General features: G+C 43.6%; 1 protein-coding gene across 4 annotated transcripts in view; it reads right to left on the reverse strand.

Moving 5' to 3' along the window:
- Positions 1 to 21,329, reverse strand: part of RAB6A (RAB6A, member RAS oncogene family) — an 82,490-nt gene that overhangs the window by 54,356 nt on the left and 6,805 nt on the right. The window contains exon 2 of one of the 4 annotated variants that reach the window (XM_074159817.1): positions 17,627 to 17,645. The exons of the other annotated variants lie outside the window; for them this stretch is intronic. Within the exon in view, the coding sequence (XP_074015918.1) occupies positions 17,627 to 17,645 (19 nt within the window). The remainder of the gene's footprint in view (positions 1 to 17,626; positions 17,646 to 21,329) is intronic. 4 annotated transcript variants of the gene reach the window in all.

Below are 21,329 nucleotides of genomic sequence, written 5' to 3' on the forward strand. Positions count from 1 at the left end.
TGAAAGCTGACAGCCAGATATTGAAGGACGACGGAATAAAAGCCTGCGGTGCCACCGATCTAAGTATTCAGCGCCATATGGATGTATTTTATGCTGTCTCTAGGCATTTTAAGACCAGCAAGAGAAGCAAAGAACTGTCACTTGTATTTAAAGTTTGGCAGTAGCTAAAGGGAAAAGGAAGAGGCAGAAGGTATTTTCTATTATCAATCTTTTTTTTTTTTTTTTTAAGTCAACATCAGCCTGTTTGCTTTCTTCAGACATGTTAGGATGCTATTTTATTTAGTACTACACCGTTTTTTTTTTTCTTGAGGGAGATGCAAGCTAGTTTTACCTGGAGTTTGGTATCTCTATTTATCAGCTATAAACTAAGCCATATATTGAGAGTGATCATTAATGACCCGTAGGAGGCCAGAGCAGAAGGCACAGCCCGGACACAAAAAGCTAGACAAGGCTCCTCTTTGTATTTCCGTATATGAAAGGTCCACAAAAATCAATACAAATTTGTGGAGAATAATCACAACTTTAATGACTTAAATTTGGTACGCTTTTCCACTAAGTAAATCCTAATAAGCACTGGCATAGTTGATAAAAGTAGAACAATAAGACTGATTATTTAATGCACAGGCAAGATTTCCCTTGGGATACACACCAAACCTCGTGACAGGGACAAAAATACATGGTGATAAATAGCTTCATTAACTCTTACGGGTTTTTGTCAGTAATTAGCTTTATTTTTCCTCCCAAAATTGGAAATATATGAAAGAGTACAGTGTAAAAAAAAAAATCATCTTGGTTTATTTGCTCAGTGGTGGCCATGAAGAAATGAAACACTGAACATGGATCAGTCCTTTAGTTCCATCCCATAACACCCAGTTCACAGACTTTGCAGCTGTGATAGTTTTTAAACAATTAAGATGCAAAGTACAAAGTTTTTACAAAAAAATTGGGGTTTTTTTTCCCCACCACATTCACTAAATAAATATCAAAGAATAAATAAGAGCCCCTCACTACTGAACAGGAAGGAGCAAGGCTATTAAAATTATAGAAAGCAAAATATGACAGTTTGATTACTCTGTCAAGATAGTAAAATTTTAAAAAATCATGCAAATGTTACTTCTTCAGCACAGCTATAAAAATTTGTTTTAAAATATAGGCCTGGTGTTCTGAAGATGATGCCACTCGTCTAGTTTTCTTCAGAGGAACTCCAAGTCAACCACACAACATAACCAGGGGTATCTTCACAGTTTAAGAGACTTCTAAAAACAACGGAGCCAAAATTAGTCTCCCAAGAGGGGGAACTTCAGGCAATTTCGGTTTTCCTCATCTGGTGTAACACCAAGCATCCGGGAAGTTGCACAATGATGCTTTATAGAAGTACTTCCAGTTTTCTGTTGGCGACAACATCCGTCATCTCTCACGTTTAGAGCTCTGAATCTGCCATCAGTTTGTACAGAAGGGCCAAATATTCTGATTAAATGCGGCTGAAAGCAATTGAATTCTGAAGAAGAGTGAAGGGAAAAGTGAAGGGAAAAGCGTAGGGTCCTGCACCTGGGGAAGAAGAATGTCAGGCACCAATACAGGTTAGGGGTGGACCTGCTGGAGTCAAGTTCTGAAGAGAAAGATCTGGGGGTCCTGGTAGACAGCAAAATGACAATGAGCAAGCAGTGTGCTCTTGTGGCCAGGAAGGCCAATGGAATCCTGGGCTGCATAGGGAAGAGTGTGGCCAGTAGGTCGAGGGAAGTCATTCTCCCCCTCTACTCTGCACTGGTGAGGCCACAACTGGAATACTGCATCCAGTTCTGGGCTCCCCAATTCAAGAGGGATAGGGAACTACTGGAAAGAGTCCAGCGAAGGGCAACAAAGATGATTAAGGGATTGGAGCATCTCCCTTATGAAGAAAGGCTGAGAGAGCTGGGGCTCTTTAGCCTGGAGAAGAGAAGGCTGAGGGGAGACCTTATCAATGCTTAGAAGTATCTGAAGGGTGGGTTGAAGGAGGAGGGAGCCAGACTCTTTTCGGTGGTTGCCAGTGAGAGGACGAGGGGCAACGGGCACAAGCTGGAACATAGGAGGTTCCACTCAAATACGAGAAGAAAATTCTTCACGGTGAGGGTGCCAGAGCCCTGGAACAGGCTGCCCAGGGAGGGTGTGGAGTCCCCTTCTCTGGAGATTTTCAAGACGCGCCTGGATGCAGTCCTGAGTAACATGCTCTGACATGCTCTGGGCAATCCTGCTTCGGCAGGGGAGTTGGACTAGATGATCTTTATGGTCCCTTCCAACTCTAAAAATTCAGTGAAATTCAGTGAAGAGGAATCCTTCCCATTCCTGAATGACAGACACCCTTTAAGCTGGTGTGGAAGCCAGAAATTATCTTCTGCTGTCCACAGCAGACCAAGGTAGAAGGTTTTCCTTGGGGGAAAAGAGCCTTATAATCTTGTAAAGACCTATAACAAAAATGCTGAGAATGAAGAATGCAAACGCGTGCAACAACAAGCGACGGAAGGAGGAGGATTAACAGTATTGCACGTGCTAATTGCTACATAGTGTGGTAAATGTGGTTTCATTCAAATTACCAGAGAACAAGAAGAGGAAGACTAAACCTAAGATAAAGTAACAAGAAGGTCAAGAAGTGGTGTAAGTCCCCAGATAAGAAAAAAACAAAAACAAACCAAAAAAAACCCAAACAAAAAACAAACCCAAGGAGACTGAGGAATTTTGCCCAGGCCATAAGAGGGATGAGACAAAATACCTAGAAGAAAGATCTCAAACAGTTTCAAGTCTTAAGAGTAGAGTTCACAAGTATCTACTAAGTGTTACAAAATCTAGAAGAATCCGAGAGACACGATGAGGACTCAACTGTGCCCCTTCCCACGTCACAATAAGCAACTCCGGCCGCAGCACTTTATAGGTCTCGATGCTTTTGAGGACACGGCTGAGAGCGCACACAAGTAAAATCTACGCTAGAGCGACTGCGAGTGAAATCTCTTCAACTGGAAACAAACAACTCTTTTCACTTCCATACGAGCTTGCACCGAGTTTTATTACCTACCTCTGGGTTGGTTTTTTTTAAGGCTATGGCTCTCAAGAATGGATTCTGGAAACTGGTTTCTATTCCTGACTTTCTGAAGCCCTGGTTCAACTATGCCAGAAGCAGCAGCAAGATGTAGGGCTGCCTTTCATATGAAATCACCACAATTTTTGTTAATTTTTTGTATTTTGAAAAAAACATCCCAAAGAGTAACTACTCTTGCCCACGGCAGAGAGAAGGGGCAGTCATAGAATCACAGAATCATCCAGGTTGGAAAAGACCCTTGGGATCATCGAGTCCAACCATCTACCCTACTCTACAAAGTTCTCCCCTACACCATATCCCCCAACACCACATCTAAACGGCTCTTAAACACATCCAGGGATGGTGACTCAACCCCCTCCCTGGGCAGCCTGTTCCAACGCCCGACCACTCTGTCTGTGAAGAATTTCTTCCTGATGTCCAGTCTAAACCTACCCTGTTGCAGCTTGAAGCCATTCCCTCTTGTTCTATCGCTATTTGCTTGTGAGAAGAGACCAGCACCAACCTCTCTACAGTGTCCTTTCAAGTAGTTGCAGAGAGTGATGAGGTCTCCCCTCAGCCTCCTCTTCCTCAGACTAAACAGTCCCAGCTCCTTCAACCGCTCTTCATAGGATTTGTTTTCCAGGCCCTTCACCAGCTTCGTTGCCCTCCTCTGCACTCGCTCCAGCACCTCGGTATCTCTCTTGGATTGAGGTGCCCAAAACCGGACACAATACTCCAGGTGTGGCCTCACCAGCGCTGAGTACATGGGCACAATCACCTCCCTACTTCTGCTGGTCACGCTATTTCTAATACAAGCCAGGATGCCGTTGGCTTTCTTGGCCACCTGGGCACACTGCCGGCTCATCTTCAGCCGCTTGTCAATTAGAACCCCCAAGTCCTTTTCCGCCAGGCAGCTTTCCAGCCACACTTCCCCAAGCCTGTACCGATGCATGGGGTTGGTGTGGCCCAAGTGCAGGACCTGGCACTTGGTCTTGTTGAAGCTCATACCATTAATCCCATCGATCCAGTCGTCACCGCGCAGATGAGTTTAAAAGCAGAGAAGAGGAAGGATGAATGATATGGTCATCTTTGCCATGTGAGATATCCAGAAAAACAGGGAGGGGAAAAAAAGCATTAAGCTTGGTTAATTAACTAAAATGTACTCACAGGTCACCTTTACATTTCAAAGGCTGCTGCACGTGTTCTTCTTATTATTTTTCAGGAATGGAAAAAAAAAAAAACCCAAACCAAGAGTTACAGTCTCATGCGGATATTTTTCACCACAGCCTGAAGATTGAGCTCTCCTTCTTGTCTTACATAGTTACAGCTTTTTAAGACACGTTTCCAATTAGGCTTAAAATATTCTCCAAACGGCTTTAGTATTTTAACTACTCACCAAATGCCTCAGAAGGAAGGCTCTTCGAGCCTCAGCATAAATATTGATGACACAAAGGAGAATCTATGAAACTGTAAGAGCACTTGGAAATATTGTAAAATGTGCCCCAATGATCTTCTGATCAAGTCTGTGTGACCATGAAGCTAAGGAAAAAGAAGGATTCCGTGGTACAGAAGTCCATATGATCAAATATGGACCGTATTTGACAGAAGTCCATATGATCCATATGATTCTAAACTTCTCAGCAGCCACGGACAGGGAGTGGAGGAAGGAGCTCTCAGCTGCAGGTCAACAGAAGGAAGAGAATTTCAGGTGGACCTCCTCAGCAATTCAGCTGGCAAGAAGAAGGTGAGTACAGATTGGAAAGCAGAAGCCATCCCATGCAGGAGATGTTATTGGGAAGCTCCTCCTACATCTTAGAATCACAGAATGATATGGGGCTGGAAAGGACCTCTGGAGATCATCTAGTCCTAGAAGTGATTTATTCATATGTTTTTTAAAACAGCAGCAGTAGTTCTTGCAAAGCCATGTCTTCTGTACTCCACACTCTGCTTTTAAACACCGGATTCCACTATCGGACTGTACAACCACCTCCAATATTAAGCTAAGTTATATTTATATGTACACTTCTATGGAAAAAAACATTTAAGAGGAGATTTGGGAGGCAGAGGAGCTGGAGGATGACAGGGAAAGAGAAGGAGGAGGAACAGTACTAGAACTTGGATAGGAAAGTACCCTTCATTCCAATTTAGTTGGGAATGGCTGCCTGTCCCTAAACCAGAATATGAGGATTTACAAGATTCAGTTTAAAAATCAAAGAATGAATAAATCCTGTATAATTCCATTACTAAAGACAAAATGGCACTGAGGTTAAAGCATGTGGAAAAGGGTTCTGGGAAGTCGCACTGGAGAAAGAATAAATTCCCTTTAAATTCTTGATAAAGAGAAGAGAAGGCTCCGGGGAGACCTCATAGCAGCCTTCCAATATCTGAAGGAAGCCTCCAGGAGAGCCGGAGAGGGACTCTTTGTCAGGAGATGTAGTGACAGGACAAGGGGTAATGGTTTTAAATTGGAAGAGGGGAGATTTAGATGAGATATTAGGAGGAAATTCTTTGCTGTGAGGGTGGTGAAGCACTGGAAGAGGTTGCCCAGGGAAGTTGTGGCTGCCCCATCCCTGGAAGTGTTTAAGGCCAGGCTGGATGGGGCTTTGAGCAACCTGCTCTAGTGGAGGTGTCCCTGCCCATGGCAGGGGGGTTGGATCTTTAAGGTCCCTTCCAACTCTAACCATTCTATGATTCTGTGACTCTTTTTATATTGTCAGCAAGTCAGTGACTAAACGTTAATTCAGGCTCTAAACTGAGGCGAAATATGGCAGAGTGCTGGTACCGCAGAGCTCTCTTCTGGGCTCCAGTTCAAGTGTCCTCGTAGTGGTCAGGGCTGAGCTGAAGCTGGGCAGTAACCAGGAGTTCAAAGAGTCAGAGCGGATGGCATTTAGTATTGACTTTTTACAATTAGTTATTATTTCAACAGTCCCCACAACACTTTGGCTAAATACTTCCTTAATAATGCAATTTTTGGACAAACTGCAGAAGAACTCTAGCTGTGTGTCAGTTTACTCCATGATAAAAGACACCCAGCTTTGCTGCGAGCACATTCAGACAGATTCAGATAGATAATATATAAATTCAGAGATACCTCATTCTTATAACATCTTCAGTCCGGGCAGAAATGCAACTGCATTAACATTTCATAAGGTGCTTGGAGCACAAGAAAAGAAAAATAACAAAAAACCCCAGTTTGTTGTTTATAGAATAGCTTACAGACAATTTCTACTTGCTGTATTTCTACTTTTACACATCAACGTTAAACAAAATTTCAGTTAGAAATTGGGATCCAATTTATGTGTATTTTTTTAGAATGTAAACACACTCGCACACGGTGCAAATGCCAGGACAACTTCACCTTCACCAAAAAGCTTTAGCCCTTGGGTCAAGTTGTTTCAAAAAAAAAAAAATGCTCTTGGAAAGTTACGCTGCTGAGCATTTCACTAAAGCAACACATTTATTATCGAGATATGCGATACAGACCGAGTGCCAAGTCACTTCTAGCCCAGTCAATGGTTTCTAAGCTAAATTCATAGAGTAAAGCCAAAAGAAGGAAAGTTTGGCCCATCAAATATTTACTCTGCCTTTAATTTTAACTGCGTGTTTGTTTATTAACTGGGTGGTGGTTTGGTTGGGGTTGGGTTTATTATTCCAACTGCTTTAGTGGTCTACTTGCCTCTCACACAAAAAATTAAACCTATCAAGTTTAAAAGACCAATATTTAAGTTTTATTATTGTCATGCAAGGGTAGCTTAATATGCACTTTATATACGATGGCAGTTAAAGCCTATGGGGATTAATGCACTTTTTGAAGCATATATTACATACAGGCTACATCATTCAGACACCCCATTAAAAACAAGCGCAGCACTGAGCAAAAATCCACAAGGAGACCTTCAGTAATTAATCATTCATAAGATCCAATTTTTTTTACATCTCGGTATTTTATTTTTAAATACCTAATTAAATGCATGGAAAAGACTTGGAAGATGTAAAACGCTACGTCCACAGATCAAAAGTAATTAAGCCACTTTGGACAGACAGTATATTGGAAGCGCGGATCGGCTCTTTCCGGTGCTCTGCAGCGAGCTCCTCGTGGGAAAGGGGAGGCAGCTACGGGCTCCTCCAGCACCTAAACCATAAGATTCGAGCAAAAACAGTTATAAAAATGACATTTCCAAATTCAGGAAACTGCTCCGAATATTTTAGATGGGCATAAAGTCAGAATCAACGCAATTGTTTCCCTCTCTCACAATTGCAATTGGTTTTGGAATAAGCACGTTAAGAGTAAAAATAAATATTCAGGACCTCATTCCAGCTTTAAGGTTTAGGGGAATATGAGCAAAAAGACGATCTCTGCTCTTATGAAGCACTTGCTCATATTTACTGAAGAAAAAGTGAGAAAGTGGCAACAGAAAATAGTACTTCAACTACATTTCCAGATTTTACTGCCAGTTTAAGTTCTCAACTTGAATAAGAGACTAATCAACACAGAAACATTTTGAAAACCTATGCAGACATTCAAAAGATAATAATGAATTTGTGGTTTAAATACCTCGAACACAGTATTTGTTTCCAGAACAAGCCATATCCATGGGCAGTTTACACAGGAACCTGCCTATAAATCCTCAAACATAACAATGTTTTCCAAAAATAACTTTTGTTAAAACAGGATAAGCTAAAAACAAGAGGCTACCATCACCTAACACGAGAATACTCTGCTGGATTCTTCAGAATTATATTGTGCTGGTGACATTTCCCTGCAAAATTACCCGTTTCATTATCTCTGCACCACAAAGAGCAACGTCCTTTTCTCTGCCACCGTCGAAAACAAATCTTAATATCTGAGGAACGTGCCGCAGTAACAAGAGAGATTCCTCTTCCTGATGCAAAGGTACTTCAATACTTTCAGAAATCCTGAATTTTTCTTTCCATGATTTGCCTTCTCCTGAGATTTGAGTATAATCATAACGGATCCACTAGAAATTACATCAACGAAAAGACTTGTTGCCGCGTCTAATGATTTGTTACCTGAAATCACCAAGTTCAGCTATTAGTTTAGCTCCTTCCCGGATAACCTCAAATTATCTTCCTTTTCTTTTTGGTACAGAATCCCAGGATTGTGTTGGGTTATTTTTCACTCTAACCTCCAGAGCACTTCAATTCCAGTGGTCTTGCATCTTTTAATTTAAGGCATAAGATTCAGAAAGATGAACAGCAACTACGGTCTAAGAATAGAACCAAATCATTTGACATTAAGGTTTGATTACAATTTAATTTGATGCTTCTTCCATAAAACAACCCTCAATCAACAATGACCTGTGCAGTTCACTCCTGCACTGAGACTGCTGAAGATGGGGACGTGAATATAATCCCACTACTTCAGAACATGTACACATGGATGAAGTCTTGCCTAAACGTAGATGGTCAATGCAATGTTCTCTAGATACTGGAGCACCTCTCTGATGAGGAAAGGCTGAGGGACTTGGGGCTTTTTAGTCTGGAGAAGAGAAGACTGAGGGGGGATCTGATCAACACCTATAAATACTTCAAGGGTGGGTGTCAGGAGGATGGGGCCAGGCTTTTTCCAGTGGTGCCCAGGGACAGGACAAGAGGAAATGGGCACAAACTTGAACACAAGAAGTTCCATCTCAACATGAGGAGGAACTTCTTTCCTGTGAGGGTGGCAGAGCCCTGGAAGAGGCTGCCCAGAGAGGTGGTGGAGTCCCCTTCTCTGGAGACATTCAAACCCCGCCCGGACACGTTCCTGTGCAACCTGCTCCGGGTGGACCTGCTTTGGCAGGGGGGTTGGACTAGATGATCTCCAGAGGTCCCTTCCAACCCCGTATCATTCTGTGATTCTGTGTGATTTTGAGAATGAAATCTAAGAGCAACAGTATCATCAGCTATCAATATTATTTGGGTTACCTTCACGTGCATGAAAAGGTGTATTCACCAGATACAGAAGGAATCACATCCGCTCCAGAGAGCGAAAAATACAGGCAGAAATCAAGGCAAGAAGAAAGGGGATTGTAAAGTTTGGAGAGCTATAAGGGGAAAAGGCTATTTTATTCAATTTTAAAAGAATAATAGTTCTCTGATTTTTTGCAGCCATGAAGACATACCAAACTGCCCCCTAAGAAATTTCTTTAACCTACATTTATTGACAGTGAAAGTCAATAAATGCTATTTAACCGATTCAACATTTGTGGAAAGTCTTGATGAGGACATGTTCAGCTGCTTCAAGTAACTGCGTTGCTGAGCTAGGCATGAAGTTTTAATTCAGTCTATTAATAAAGTTAATACAAAGGTTTATCATACTTTTGTCAAGAAATTGACCCCCTAAAAAACCAAAAATCTTACAAAAAGCCAAAACTGATCAAATCGGGATGAAGTTCAATAGTCATTGCAAAATAATACATCTTAACTTTAGCTTTCAGAATTATTGAAGGAAAACATCATCTTCTGTCATTCAGGAGCCGGCCCCAAATTGAGACGGTAAATCAAGCGCTTCACCGAACAGGTTCCATGGATGGAGTTAAGCACAGAAATAGATTCTACAAAAAAAATGTGAAGTCCTTGCAGGTAGACCAGAAGAAAACCGAATTCCCTCCGTGTGTTTTATTACCACAGCACGAACGCATCAAAATCAGTGGATTTTTTGAGGGCTACTATGTCCACTCCATGCCTCAACGCTGCATAAATGTTATTAACATAACTTGAATCTTCGTAAAATCTCCAGTTTTTGCTTTAAGAAAGCGTGAAACTGAACTCTACACTGGTGGTCATGTTACAACTTTTCACTGAAGTTTAGGGGGAAAAAAGGAGGAAAACTTCAAATTATTAGGACACCCTAAAAACAGATGAAAATATCCCAATATTATTGATGCCTATTAAAGGCAAACTATTTGAGTCTATTTGAGGAGCCAGCACATCTGAAAGATCCGCTCAGCAGATCCCACAAAACCCCAATTCCTGTCACTTGACTTGGAGCAGCCGAATTTTAGCCTTCGGCTTCTTGTTTTTCCTTCCAGTTGCAGCTGTTGTTGTACTTCCCGCTGGAAAGCTTAACTGGACAGGACACAAAGTGCTGACGGCACATAAAACTGCTGAAACAAGGAGACACCTCATCACCTGGTTCCAGAGCAGCCCGTTAAGAGTACTCTATACATCACCTTAAAAAAGGAAAAATAAGTTCATTTATTAGACACTAGCACCACAAAACGGTACAGCCTTCAGGATTGCTCCTGAACTATACAGATGGCATGAAAAAAATTGATTTTGGGGGAAAAAAAAGGATGCTATCTGACAGTTATTTACACTATTTTATGAACTTTTATCAAAGTTCTTAAGGCACTGGAAAGAAATTTCTAGACAAAGCAGTTTATCCTTTCTTAAAAAAAAAAATTTAAAATATTTTTCCTCTTAGGAATTATCCAGGCAAACCAGCTCCAGCAATAACACAGCAACTGAATCACAAGATTCAAAGGTTTTGACTAATTTGTTTAGGGAGAGTCCGACAAAGTATTCATTAAATACTGCAAACAGGACAACACCAAAAATGCCTCTATTTAAAAACATCTCAATAGTGGTTAATTAACTCATTATACGAGGTGTTTTCAACTACAAAACACTAAAAGAGATTCTATTTAGATGTGGGAAATATATTAGGGAATTGAATGCCGTGAATAAAAACCTGGAAGAGCTCAGTGTAAGCAAGGTGGCTCCAACTTGTCAACACCTCCACAATATCAAAATGGGCCTTGTGATAATGCTAAATTAGAGTTTTAATTGGTATTCCATGCTCAGATAAAATGGAAGAGAGGAATCTGGATGATTCAGCTTCCATTTGAAACTGTTCCTGTCATCTGAGGGCAAAAAGAGAAACATAGGATTGTCCTGTTTCAGAAGATGTGACCCATGGTGAGCCTCGGACCTCTCCCAAGACAGCAAAAGTGGATTCCTCCCCTGAAACTACTAAGAAAGAGGAAGAAAAGTAGTTTTCATTAGCTAATTCTCATACATACAGATCATATATCGATTACAGAAGGACAGGCGAACTATCGCCTACCTTCTTTACATTTATCTCAATCACCCACATATTTCTAAACCATGAAACATCCCTCACCATCTCCTTCGCAGCTTTGAACTTCAGTAATTCTCTGCCCCCATTTCAGATGCAGGTAAGGAGGGGTAAAACTCACCCACATTAACGCAAAGGCCTGATATTAGATTACATCCAAGGTAGTCACCCAAGGTTCCCGTTGTAATTAGAGGCATCCCTTTTACTAATGATGAATATATATTCCTGTAGCAACTTCCCATGAAGGCTATCACAACCTTACAGCCAGCTGCGTCACAGCAGTCGTGAAAGCTCTAACACAGAAAACAGTACAGGGTTAGACCACAAAACCTCAGGATTTCTGACCTCTGTCAGGAAGAGTGTGGCCAGCAGGACTGGGGCAGTGACCGTCCCCCTGGACTGGGCACTGGGGAGGACCCACCTCCAGGGCTGGGTCCAGTTTTGGGCCCCTCATGACAGGAAAGACCTTGAGGGGCTGGAGCGTGTCCAGAGAAGGGCAACAGAGCTGGTGAGGGGTCTGGAGCACAAGTCTTGTGAGGAGAGGCTGAGGGAGCTGGGGGTGTTCAGCCTGGAGAAAAGGAGGCTGAGGGGAGACCTTTTCCCTCTCTCCAACTCCCTGAAAGGAGGGTGTAGCCGGGGGGGGTCGGTCTCTTCTCCCAAGTCACAGGCCATGGGACAAGAGGAAACGGCCTCAAGTTGCACCAAGGGAGGTTTAGGATGGAGATTGGGAACAATTTCTTCATGGAAGGAGTTGTCAAGCCTTGGCAGAGGCTGCTCAGGGCAGTGGTGGAGTCACCAACCCTGGAGGGATTTCAAAGCCGGGCAGACGTGGTGCTGAGGGACATGGGTCAGTGGTGGGTTTGTCAGTGTTGGGTTGATGGTTGGACTCCATGATCTGAAAGGTGCCTTCCAACCTGGACAATTCTATCATTCTTACTATACTTTCCCTAAAACACATAGCATAAAAGGACCCTGATCTTCACAGCAAGACACTATTCCTATGAAAATAAACTTCATCCTTCCTGCTTACTAGCTGCCCAAAGCACCTCTAAAAGTGCCAATTCAGCATTATTTTCCATATATTGTTATTCCTATATGCCTAAAAATGATTAATTATCTACCTTCCATTCTCAGCTCTAAGTCTAGTGAACAGATTTATTTCTACTTTTTTGTAACAGGGAACTACTCTCCTCCACTTCTATACAGCCCTTTGCACCTTCTGAGAGGGGTTCTAGCTTCCTAGGAGAAGAAGCCAATGTTCTCTTCCCTATTCAAAACACCTGTATTACAGAAATCTCAGATTCTGGCCTCAAAGCAAACTGGAGAAGAATCTCAATGAAGCCTGTAATGAAAGAACACAATACCTACTTGTACAGTATTATTATCTTTGTCAGCTCAGAGAACCATCTGGATTATTAATTTCTCTCAAGCACTACTGAAGGGGTTCTAATGAAGTTTCTGCCCAAATAGCTGAAGAATTCAGTGCACTTCAGGTTCACTTTCTATACTGCAATATCCCTTTATACATTTATATAACGTCATACATAAAAGGCAAACAAAAGCACTCCCCACTCCCTGAACCCTTGGTTTTTTAATTGTTTCAACTATCCAGAAGCGTCTTTAGGATTTGCAAGTCTTTATTTCACAGGTCACCTATAAACTCCTTCCCGATTATCCAAAGCTGGCCTCTCCCCCACATCCCAATACCATATAGTCACTGGTGGAGTGAACGTGTCTCCATCCTCTGCCATCTGAAGAAGGTCTCTATACTACTATGGCCAACTCTTAACCTTGGATGAAAAGTTTTGTCTCCACTATCTTCACTTTGAACTAAGAGCCAGATTCACTGCTGTGATAGGAATAATCTGATTTTTCCAAAAAAAGCCCACCCACCTCTGGAGAAAGCATGGGGAAGAAGGCATATTTCTGCAAACAAAAGCAGCTGAACGTGCTTCAACTTGAGTTTTTCCTGCAATGGTTGATTATGTGAAGTTTGGTTCATCACCTTTTCCTACAGATGATGCCTTCCTAATTAAACCCTGCTCTCTGCAGTCACCAAGAAATACAGCACTAGGACATCTGTCACCACTGCATCTGTCATTCTGCTTGAAACATGATCTATTCTTGTCCTTTCTTCCTCTCCCACAAGGATTAATTTAGGTTCTTTAGAGCCACAATTACCTGACACCGTATTTCCACAATGCCTAGGCACAGCTGGATCCCCTCCTAGTAAATCTTTTGATTTACAGGGCAAGTAGTTCAGGTAGGGAAGTTCTTCAGCCCAGTGACAAGCTAGGACACTGCCATCCTTCCTGCCAGGAGCTGTTTGTGTAAATAGGAAGTTTGACACAAAAATCTTGACAACTGTTACAAAGCATCCAGCCTTAAGACAAATCCACTACGGGACTTCAAATGTTTTTCTTCCAAATTCCGCTCTGAGTAAGTGTGCAGAGCAGAACCTCTGTCCTCTGCTTCCACAGTCTCCCCCCTGCCCCAGGTTAAGTATCACTTGCATAATTCATTGAGCTCAAGTCAGATAAATGCAGCTCTGAGGAAAAAGACCTGGGAGTCCTGGTGGACAATAGCAATAGACATGAGCCAGCAATGCGCCCTTGGCCTTTTGACCAAGGCGGCCAACAGCATCCTGGGAGGCATCAGGAAGAGTGTGGCCAGCAGGTGGAGGGAGGTCATCCTCCCCCTCTGCTCTGCCCTGGGGAGGCCACAGCTGGAGCACTGGGTCCAGTTCCAGGCTCCCCAGTTCAAGAAGGACAGGGAACTGCTGGAGAGGGGACAGCAGAGGACCACAAAGATGCTGAGGGGCCTGGAGCATCTCTCTGATGAGGAAAGGCTGAGGGACTTGGGTCTTTTAGTCTGGAGAAGAGAAGACTGAGGGGGGATCTGATCAACACCTATAAATACTTAAAGGATGGGTGTCAGGAGGATGGGGCCAGGCTTTTTCCAGTGGTGCCCAGGGATAGGACAAGAGGAAATGGGCACAAACTTGAATATAAGAAGTTCCATCTCAACACGAGGAGGAACTTCTTCACTTTGAGGGTGGCAGAGCCCTGGAGGAGGCTGCCCAGAGAGGTGGGGGAGTCTCCTTCTCTGGAGACATTCCAAACCCCACCTGGACACGTTCCTGTGCAACCTGCTCTGGGTGGACCTGCTCTGGCAGGGGGTTGGACTGGATCATCTCCAGAGGTCCCTTCCAAACTCATATCGTTCTGTGAAATCCTAAAAACTGCATTAGAAGACAGAAACAATGGTGGCAAATTAGAGGAAACGAGATAAAAACCCCATGCAGCAGATTGCAGTGGTGAGAGAAAAGATAGTGTAAATTAAGACTGTCTCACAGGACAAATCCCTCCTTCACGGTAGGGTGGTATACAACACACAAGACTTTCTATAGCTACAGAAAGTAATGTTAAGATGGCAATATCCTCAGGCAGAGAACAGCTGCAGAAGGGAGGAGATAAAATGGGCGGCCACCTGAGTATACTTTTCTGGAGCGAAACATTCATGGTTTCTACTCTTTTCAGCACTAAACATTATTCTGATGCAAGCTAAAGCAGCATATGCTATCATCTAGCTCGGGGAATTCAGCCATCGTTTCCCTGTACCACATGCTGAATGGAGTCCTTAAACTAAGCTATCGCTATCTTCCTAAATACATTTTGCCCTTGAAAGCACAAGAAGCAATGCTAAGTCAGCCTTTTCAAGCGGCGAATTAGAGAAGTTTCAGGAGACCTATTAAAATGCCAGGGAATAACACAGACTTCCCTTCCCTCCATCCTTTTAACTAATTTAAGTTTTGCCTAATGTTTCCCCAGCACCATTATCCACTTGCAAGCAAATACTTCTCTTTGCTCCCTCCTCCTGTGACCACCTACCCTACGCTGCCCCAAAGAAAACTCTGCCCTCTCACACTCCCTCAGGCTTTCGTCCTGCCTGGGAGAAGGAGAAAAAAAAAAAACAACAAAAAGAAGCGCTCCTTCTCTGTGTTTCCATCTTATTCCCAAAACCTACCATCTCCTGGGCAGCTCTGGAAGGACTAAGAGTTGACCTTTACTCTTTTCTGCAGAACAGCTTCCACAAGAGCTCTCTTCTCTCCAACTCATTCTTGGGGCAGAAACACAGGTGAGCATTTATTCAGAACGAAGCTGGAACAAGATCTTAAAATAGTCCCCATTTAAGGTCGATGCAGCCTGGCTTCTGAGGAGGCAGCTTGTAAGGAAAAGAAATGCACAGAGGACATTCTGTGTGCTTTCATTAAGCACAGCGCGGATTCAGTCAGCGTTTGCTGATCCGAGCTGACAAGGATGTCTGCAGAGAACACCTGGGGACTGGTGCAAAAATAACCAGAGACGTACACAATCCTCTGCACAACAATACGCACGGGTTTGCCTTTATGATGCAACTCCACAGCAACGCTGGAGGAAAACAGCCGGTATTAAGAATACAACACGTATACGAGTGCATGCTACAAGAGCAGCACAGAACCCTGGTTTTCATTACCAAAATAAACCAACCACAAATTTATTTTTTTAGCAACAGAAACCAAAAAACACGTAGAAATTGAGAATAGCACAGTTTAAGAAGTTGCACACTGTGTTCTCCTCAGACATGGCCTCAAGTTGTGTCAGGAGATGTTTAGGCTGGATATCAGGTTTAGGAGAAATTTCTTCCACCAAAAGGGTCATCAAACTGTGCTACAAGAAAGACATTGAGGGGCTGGAGCGTGTCCAGAGAAGGTCAGCGGAGCTGGTGAGGGGTCTGGAGCACAAGTCTTGTGAGGAGCGGCTGAGGGAGCTGGGGGTGTTCAGCCTGGAGAAAAGGAGGCTGAGGGGAGACCTTCTTGCTCTCTCCAACTCCCTGAAAGGAGGGTGTAGCCAGGGGGGGTCGGTCTCTTCTCCCAAGGAACAGGCCATGGGACAAGAGGAAACAGCCTCAAGATGCACCAGGGGAGGTTTAGGATGGAGATTGGGAACAATTTCTTCCCCAAAAGGGTGATCAAGCCTTGGCAGAGGCTGCCCAGGGCATTGGTGGAGGCCCCATCCCTGGAGGGATTTCAAAGCCAGGCAGACGTGGTGCTGAGGGACATGGGTCAGTGGTGGGTTTGTCAGTGCTGGGTTGATGGTTGGACTCGATTATCTCAAAGGTCCCTTCCAACTTCAACCATTCTATGATATTTGCACGAGTCCAAGCAACACATGGCTACAAATACCTTATGTTAAAAATTCACGAGTAGTGTATCCTTACACGACACTACGCATTTCTCCTTGGCAACTCTGCTCCTGAGGGGTACCAGCTTCCCTCCTGGGGACTCAGGCAGAATGGAGACCACGGACACTCAATTCTCCTGCTGCCTTCTCCACCTGCACTGCAAGTTAAGAACTTCAAGATCAAATGATGTTAATCTGGTGAACTAAGTAATGTTAATCCGGAACAACAATTTTCAGCCTTTCAACATACAGGCCTCTAAACTTCCCGAGACACAGACCTCTCTGTAGGGAGTTTAAACCAGCTGACAATAAACTTGTTTTTTCCCAGTTGCGTTTGACAAATGCCTTGGAAAGAGGCCATGGAGCCTGAGGGGCCTCCAGACCAAGCTTTAATACTCACCCAGAAAAAAAATTTTTAATAAAACTTAGTCTTCAAAAGATAAGAATTTGGTCCCGTATAGTCAATGGCAGAAGTTTTTGGGGTTTTGTTTTTTTCTAGAAAAAGGCTATTCCAAAAAGAGTTGTAGGATTCAACCACCGACAAAAAGAAAGTGCTTATATGAGAAATTGGGTTTGGTGCAGAATATTCTTTAGAGGAGAATTATCTACACTCCAGCTGGGATACAGTATCTTGAAATAAATATTCTCCTTGAGCAGTATTTTCCAGAGGAACTACCCCTTCATATAAGGGCTCTAAGGACACATACAAGTTTCTTTTTAACTATAATATTTACTCTCCAAGACACACACAGAAAAGGCTTGTTTCTAACTTTAGCAATTCCTTGTATAAACGTGCACAGAAGGTAATTTTGGGTCTTTGGGCTGTCAGACCTCCAAAACCAGCTTCAAGTGTGCCACGGGGCTGATCAAGGACCTCAAAGACATATGACCAAACACAGAAGGTCACCTTTGTTTGCCACTGAAGTGCATAAAAGAGCTTCCACCAAGTCCAGTAAATACTACAGGACAGCTGGTTGCTTTCTTCTTCCACTACGTGGCTGATGGTGGCAGTGGGGAATTATCTAGTGAAATCAAAGCAGCACAGAAATACAAGATAAAAGCAGATTCCTGAGTCAGGTATTTTAGCCAAGCATTTGAAAAGCACCAAATTGGGGGGGGGGGAAGCATAGAGTTGTTATGAAACTCCTTAAAAATATTTGATGTAGGACACTTTGCCTCTTCCACTGTCCAAAGGGTTAAGATCACAGAATGGTGATGGGAAGCCTCTGCTCTTCCTGGGATCAAGGAAGATCCAGGACACCCAGAGACATCCCTATCTGAGGGTACGTGGCTGCTCCGCCTTCCAAGGGACACGCTTCCGACTTGTGACACGCTACAAACAACAAGGCTTGATTTAACCTCAAACCAAGCTGGCAAAGCCACATCTCCAGTCTTTGACTCATTCTCAGCTGTGCAAGTCTTGCACAGGCTACACCTACCATTTAAAACATCATCCACACAATTCCGCGGGGAATTTTTTTTCTCTAGATGTCAGGTACTGGAGGGAATGCATATAGTAATAATTAGCACAAAGTTCTTCTTGAGTTTACTATATATTCTGCAGTTTAATGATTTGGGGGAAAACCCAGCTGTCTTCCATAGGAGGAAGAAAAAAAAAAAAATCCCTCTTGTATTTTTAAGCTAAATTATGGAATTCCTAAGGCCAAGACTGCATTTAACTGTAAATTATTTGCTGTGACAGCATAAACAGTCCACCAAACCCACAGATATAAACAGAGGCAACCTATCAGCCCTTGGCACTCTTGAACAGAGAGGGGGAAAATAATTTTTAACACCAAAGCAGCAGATGATTACAAGATTGTGATGTTTTCACTGGGAAAAGTTATTTTCAAGTCTGTTATTACACTATCAAATAAAGAGGTAAGTTTTATGGGACACAAGCTTTTGATCTGCCTACTGTTTATGCAGTTTCAGAAAAAAAAAAAAAATACTCCCTTTTCCAAGTCACACTGAGGTTTAAGAGCAACTAAAAATAAAAGTAGAAAAGAACTATGGTCACAAAGTTAATTGTATGATGGCGGATAAAAGCCACTCCAATCAATGACCGCTCAGCAAAAAAAGGCAAAAGATAACTAAGAAAAAAAAAAAACCCTGAATACACAAAGAACTGGGAGATTTAGATTAAATACCAGAAAGAAATTCTCTCCTGTGAGGGTGGTGAGAGCCTGGCCCAGGTTGCCCCGAGAAGCTGTGGCTGCCCCATCCCTGGAGGGGTTCAAGGCCAGGTTGGAGAGGGCTTTGAGCAACCTGGTCTGGTGGGAGGTGTCCCTGCCCAGGGCAGGGGGTTTGGAACTCCATGATCTTTAAGGTCCCTTCCAACTCTAACTATTCTATGATTCTATGATTAAGAGGCAGCTTAGAAAGCTGAGGACTTAAAAGAACCTGAACTGGTGGGTGGGTCTGGAAACAAGGAGCTGGAAGAGACCCACCCTGTGAAAACCTCCTGTGAAGGTTTGTGAAGACCCAACCTGTGAAAAAAAGGCATTCCGAGGTCAGGATGAAATGCAAAAAAAACCCAACATAACTTGGGATTTCCTTGAGATGATACACCAAACTCAGCCCTTCTTCAGCCTCCTCCAGCTGTGTTCAGCTGCTACGCTGGAAGATTCTCCTACGGCTTTATCCAAGTAAGCAGCAGAAGCTCAGCTTTAGTAAAGCCATCCTAGCTTTTATGCAGACACAAGTGATTTTCAGCCATTTTGAGTGAGCCAAGGACACAATACTCAAAAACCGCTTCAGCAGCAAATACATCAATCTGACAGCAGGAGAGGGGGAGAAATAAAATAAAAATCAGGTAATATAGACAAGACAAATAAGGCAGCAAACCTCTAGCATTGAGGACCTGCCCAGTGAAGTCAAGAAGGGGTCAGAACTTCCTTTGAAAGAGAAGACACTGCAACATGGTGCTTCACCGCCAATTAATTCTGTTAGACTTGAAAGTTAAGCCCTGTTCATCTACTTTCCCAATACTGACTGCATCCATCAGGAAACATTACCTGCCGATTCGGTCGCTTTTCCAAAAGCAAGTGCTCTCGGCTTACCTGCCTTTCTAATCGAACGCCCTCCACCCTGGTCCTGAGCTCACGCTGCTCTCCCCAAGATTTATCGATCTCTGGGTACACGCTATGCTTTCGCTCACAGCACTTACAATAAATTTTGTTCTCTCCATTTTCTCCGCCACCTCAGACATCCACTAGATGATTCAATCACCCATCTAGTTCAAATTCTTCTGCTAAGCCTTCCTTCTGTCAGGCCATAAAAAAAAAAAAAAACAGTTCTCCCATCACTGACAAGCAGGGTTTCTCACAGCCATTTCTGTGCTGGCAGAAAAGGACAGAGTCAGTAATGAGTGAATATTTTTTACTCCCAGAGAAGGCAACATCTTCATTAAAACAAATGAAGTGCCTGGCCCTACGAGCTGCAGAGAAACACTTCTGCGCTCAGATTAATACGATGCTGCCTGCCCGTTTCTGTGCAGACAGTTTCAGAGCCTCCTCAGGGCGGAACTCTCGCCCCCGGAGCAGGAATTCACTCTTCCTCGATTCCAGCAGCAGCTACTTAGACCCCTTGGCAGAGATCAAACCGACAGGAACCTCGTCAATCCCACATCAGCTGCTGCTTGGAGCTTTGCCGGGGAGACTGCACCCTTCGAGGGCCCCTCTCCTTTTAGCAACACATCTATTCTAGATTTAATTCCTTTCCCGTTGTGTCGCACGTTATCAAGAACATTAAGAAAATGAACTGGCTGTAACTCAAACCTAGACAGAGGCAAGGACAGGAAGCGTAGCAGGAAGCATTTAGAGGAATGGAATAAACTGGCCTCTGCATTAATTACAGAGATGTCGGAGCGAGGGGATTTTGTGCTGCAGCAACCGCCGATTGCTCTCCTAGAAGCAAATCATTAAAAACCGTCACTTACCGGGATAAATGGCCCCGATTTCTATGGTCGCAAACGTTAATAGTACAGAGATTTAAGTGGGGACAATTCAAGACATAAAAGAGATCAAGTGAAAGTTAAGACCATTTTCTCATTAGCAGGTTTACCTGCACCTTCCACTGGTGCAGATGGTTCTGGCCACGTCTGAAGACAAAACAGCTACCAGCTTATCAGTACTGCTCCAATATTTCTTCCTCCCTCTTTCAGTTCTGGACAAATATGCTTTAGATTTAAAGCAAAGCCTTAATTCTGTGTGTTGATGACACCTACACATGTCTGGATAAGAGAACACTACGAGCCTGCAAATCTCAGAATAGCTGCGTGGCATCTCCAGGGGATACCGGCAGCCAGTCAAGTCATGGAAACTCTTAGATGTATGACCCAACTCTCCGCATTTAAATGGAAGCGACCACCATGGGCGATGCCAGCGTCTGTCTGTCCTCAGCCAGGCACCTGCACTCATCAAAGGAGCCACGGTCACGCAGGATTTGCTTGCGGAGTTCCCAGTTAGACTCCAGCCCAGCTGCTGGCCTTTCCTGCTCTTGTCGTTGTGATGGGACTAAAGGAGGAAGTTGTTACAGGGGCAAAAAATGCCCTACCTGAAGAACAGTGGTGCCCAGTGACAGGACAAGAGGGAACAGGCACAAACTTGAACATAAGAAGTTCCATCTCAACATGAGGAGGAACGTCTTTCCTGTGAGGGTGGCAGAGCCCTGGAAGAGGCTGCCCAGAGAGGTGGTGGAGTCTCCTTCTCTGGTGACATTCCAAACCCCACCTGGACACATTCCTGTGCAACCTGCTCCGGGTGGACCTGCTTTGGCAGGGGGTTGGACTAGATCTCCAGAGGTCCCTTCCAACCCCATGTGATTCTGTGATTCTATTTTTGCAAAGCCAAAGGCAAAATCCTTAAGATTCTGTACAGCAATAAGAACCAGTTAAAGAGCACATGCTCCAAAGTCCCTTTTCACAGAATCACAGAAGGAGACTCCACCACCTCTCTGGGCAGTGAGACTTTAA

Source organism: Numenius arquata, chromosome 1, assembly GCF_964106895.1.
Source record: "Numenius arquata chromosome 1, bNumArq3.hap1.1, whole genome shotgun sequence".
NCBI lineage: Eukaryota > Metazoa > Chordata > Aves > Charadriiformes > Scolopacidae > Numenius > Numenius arquata.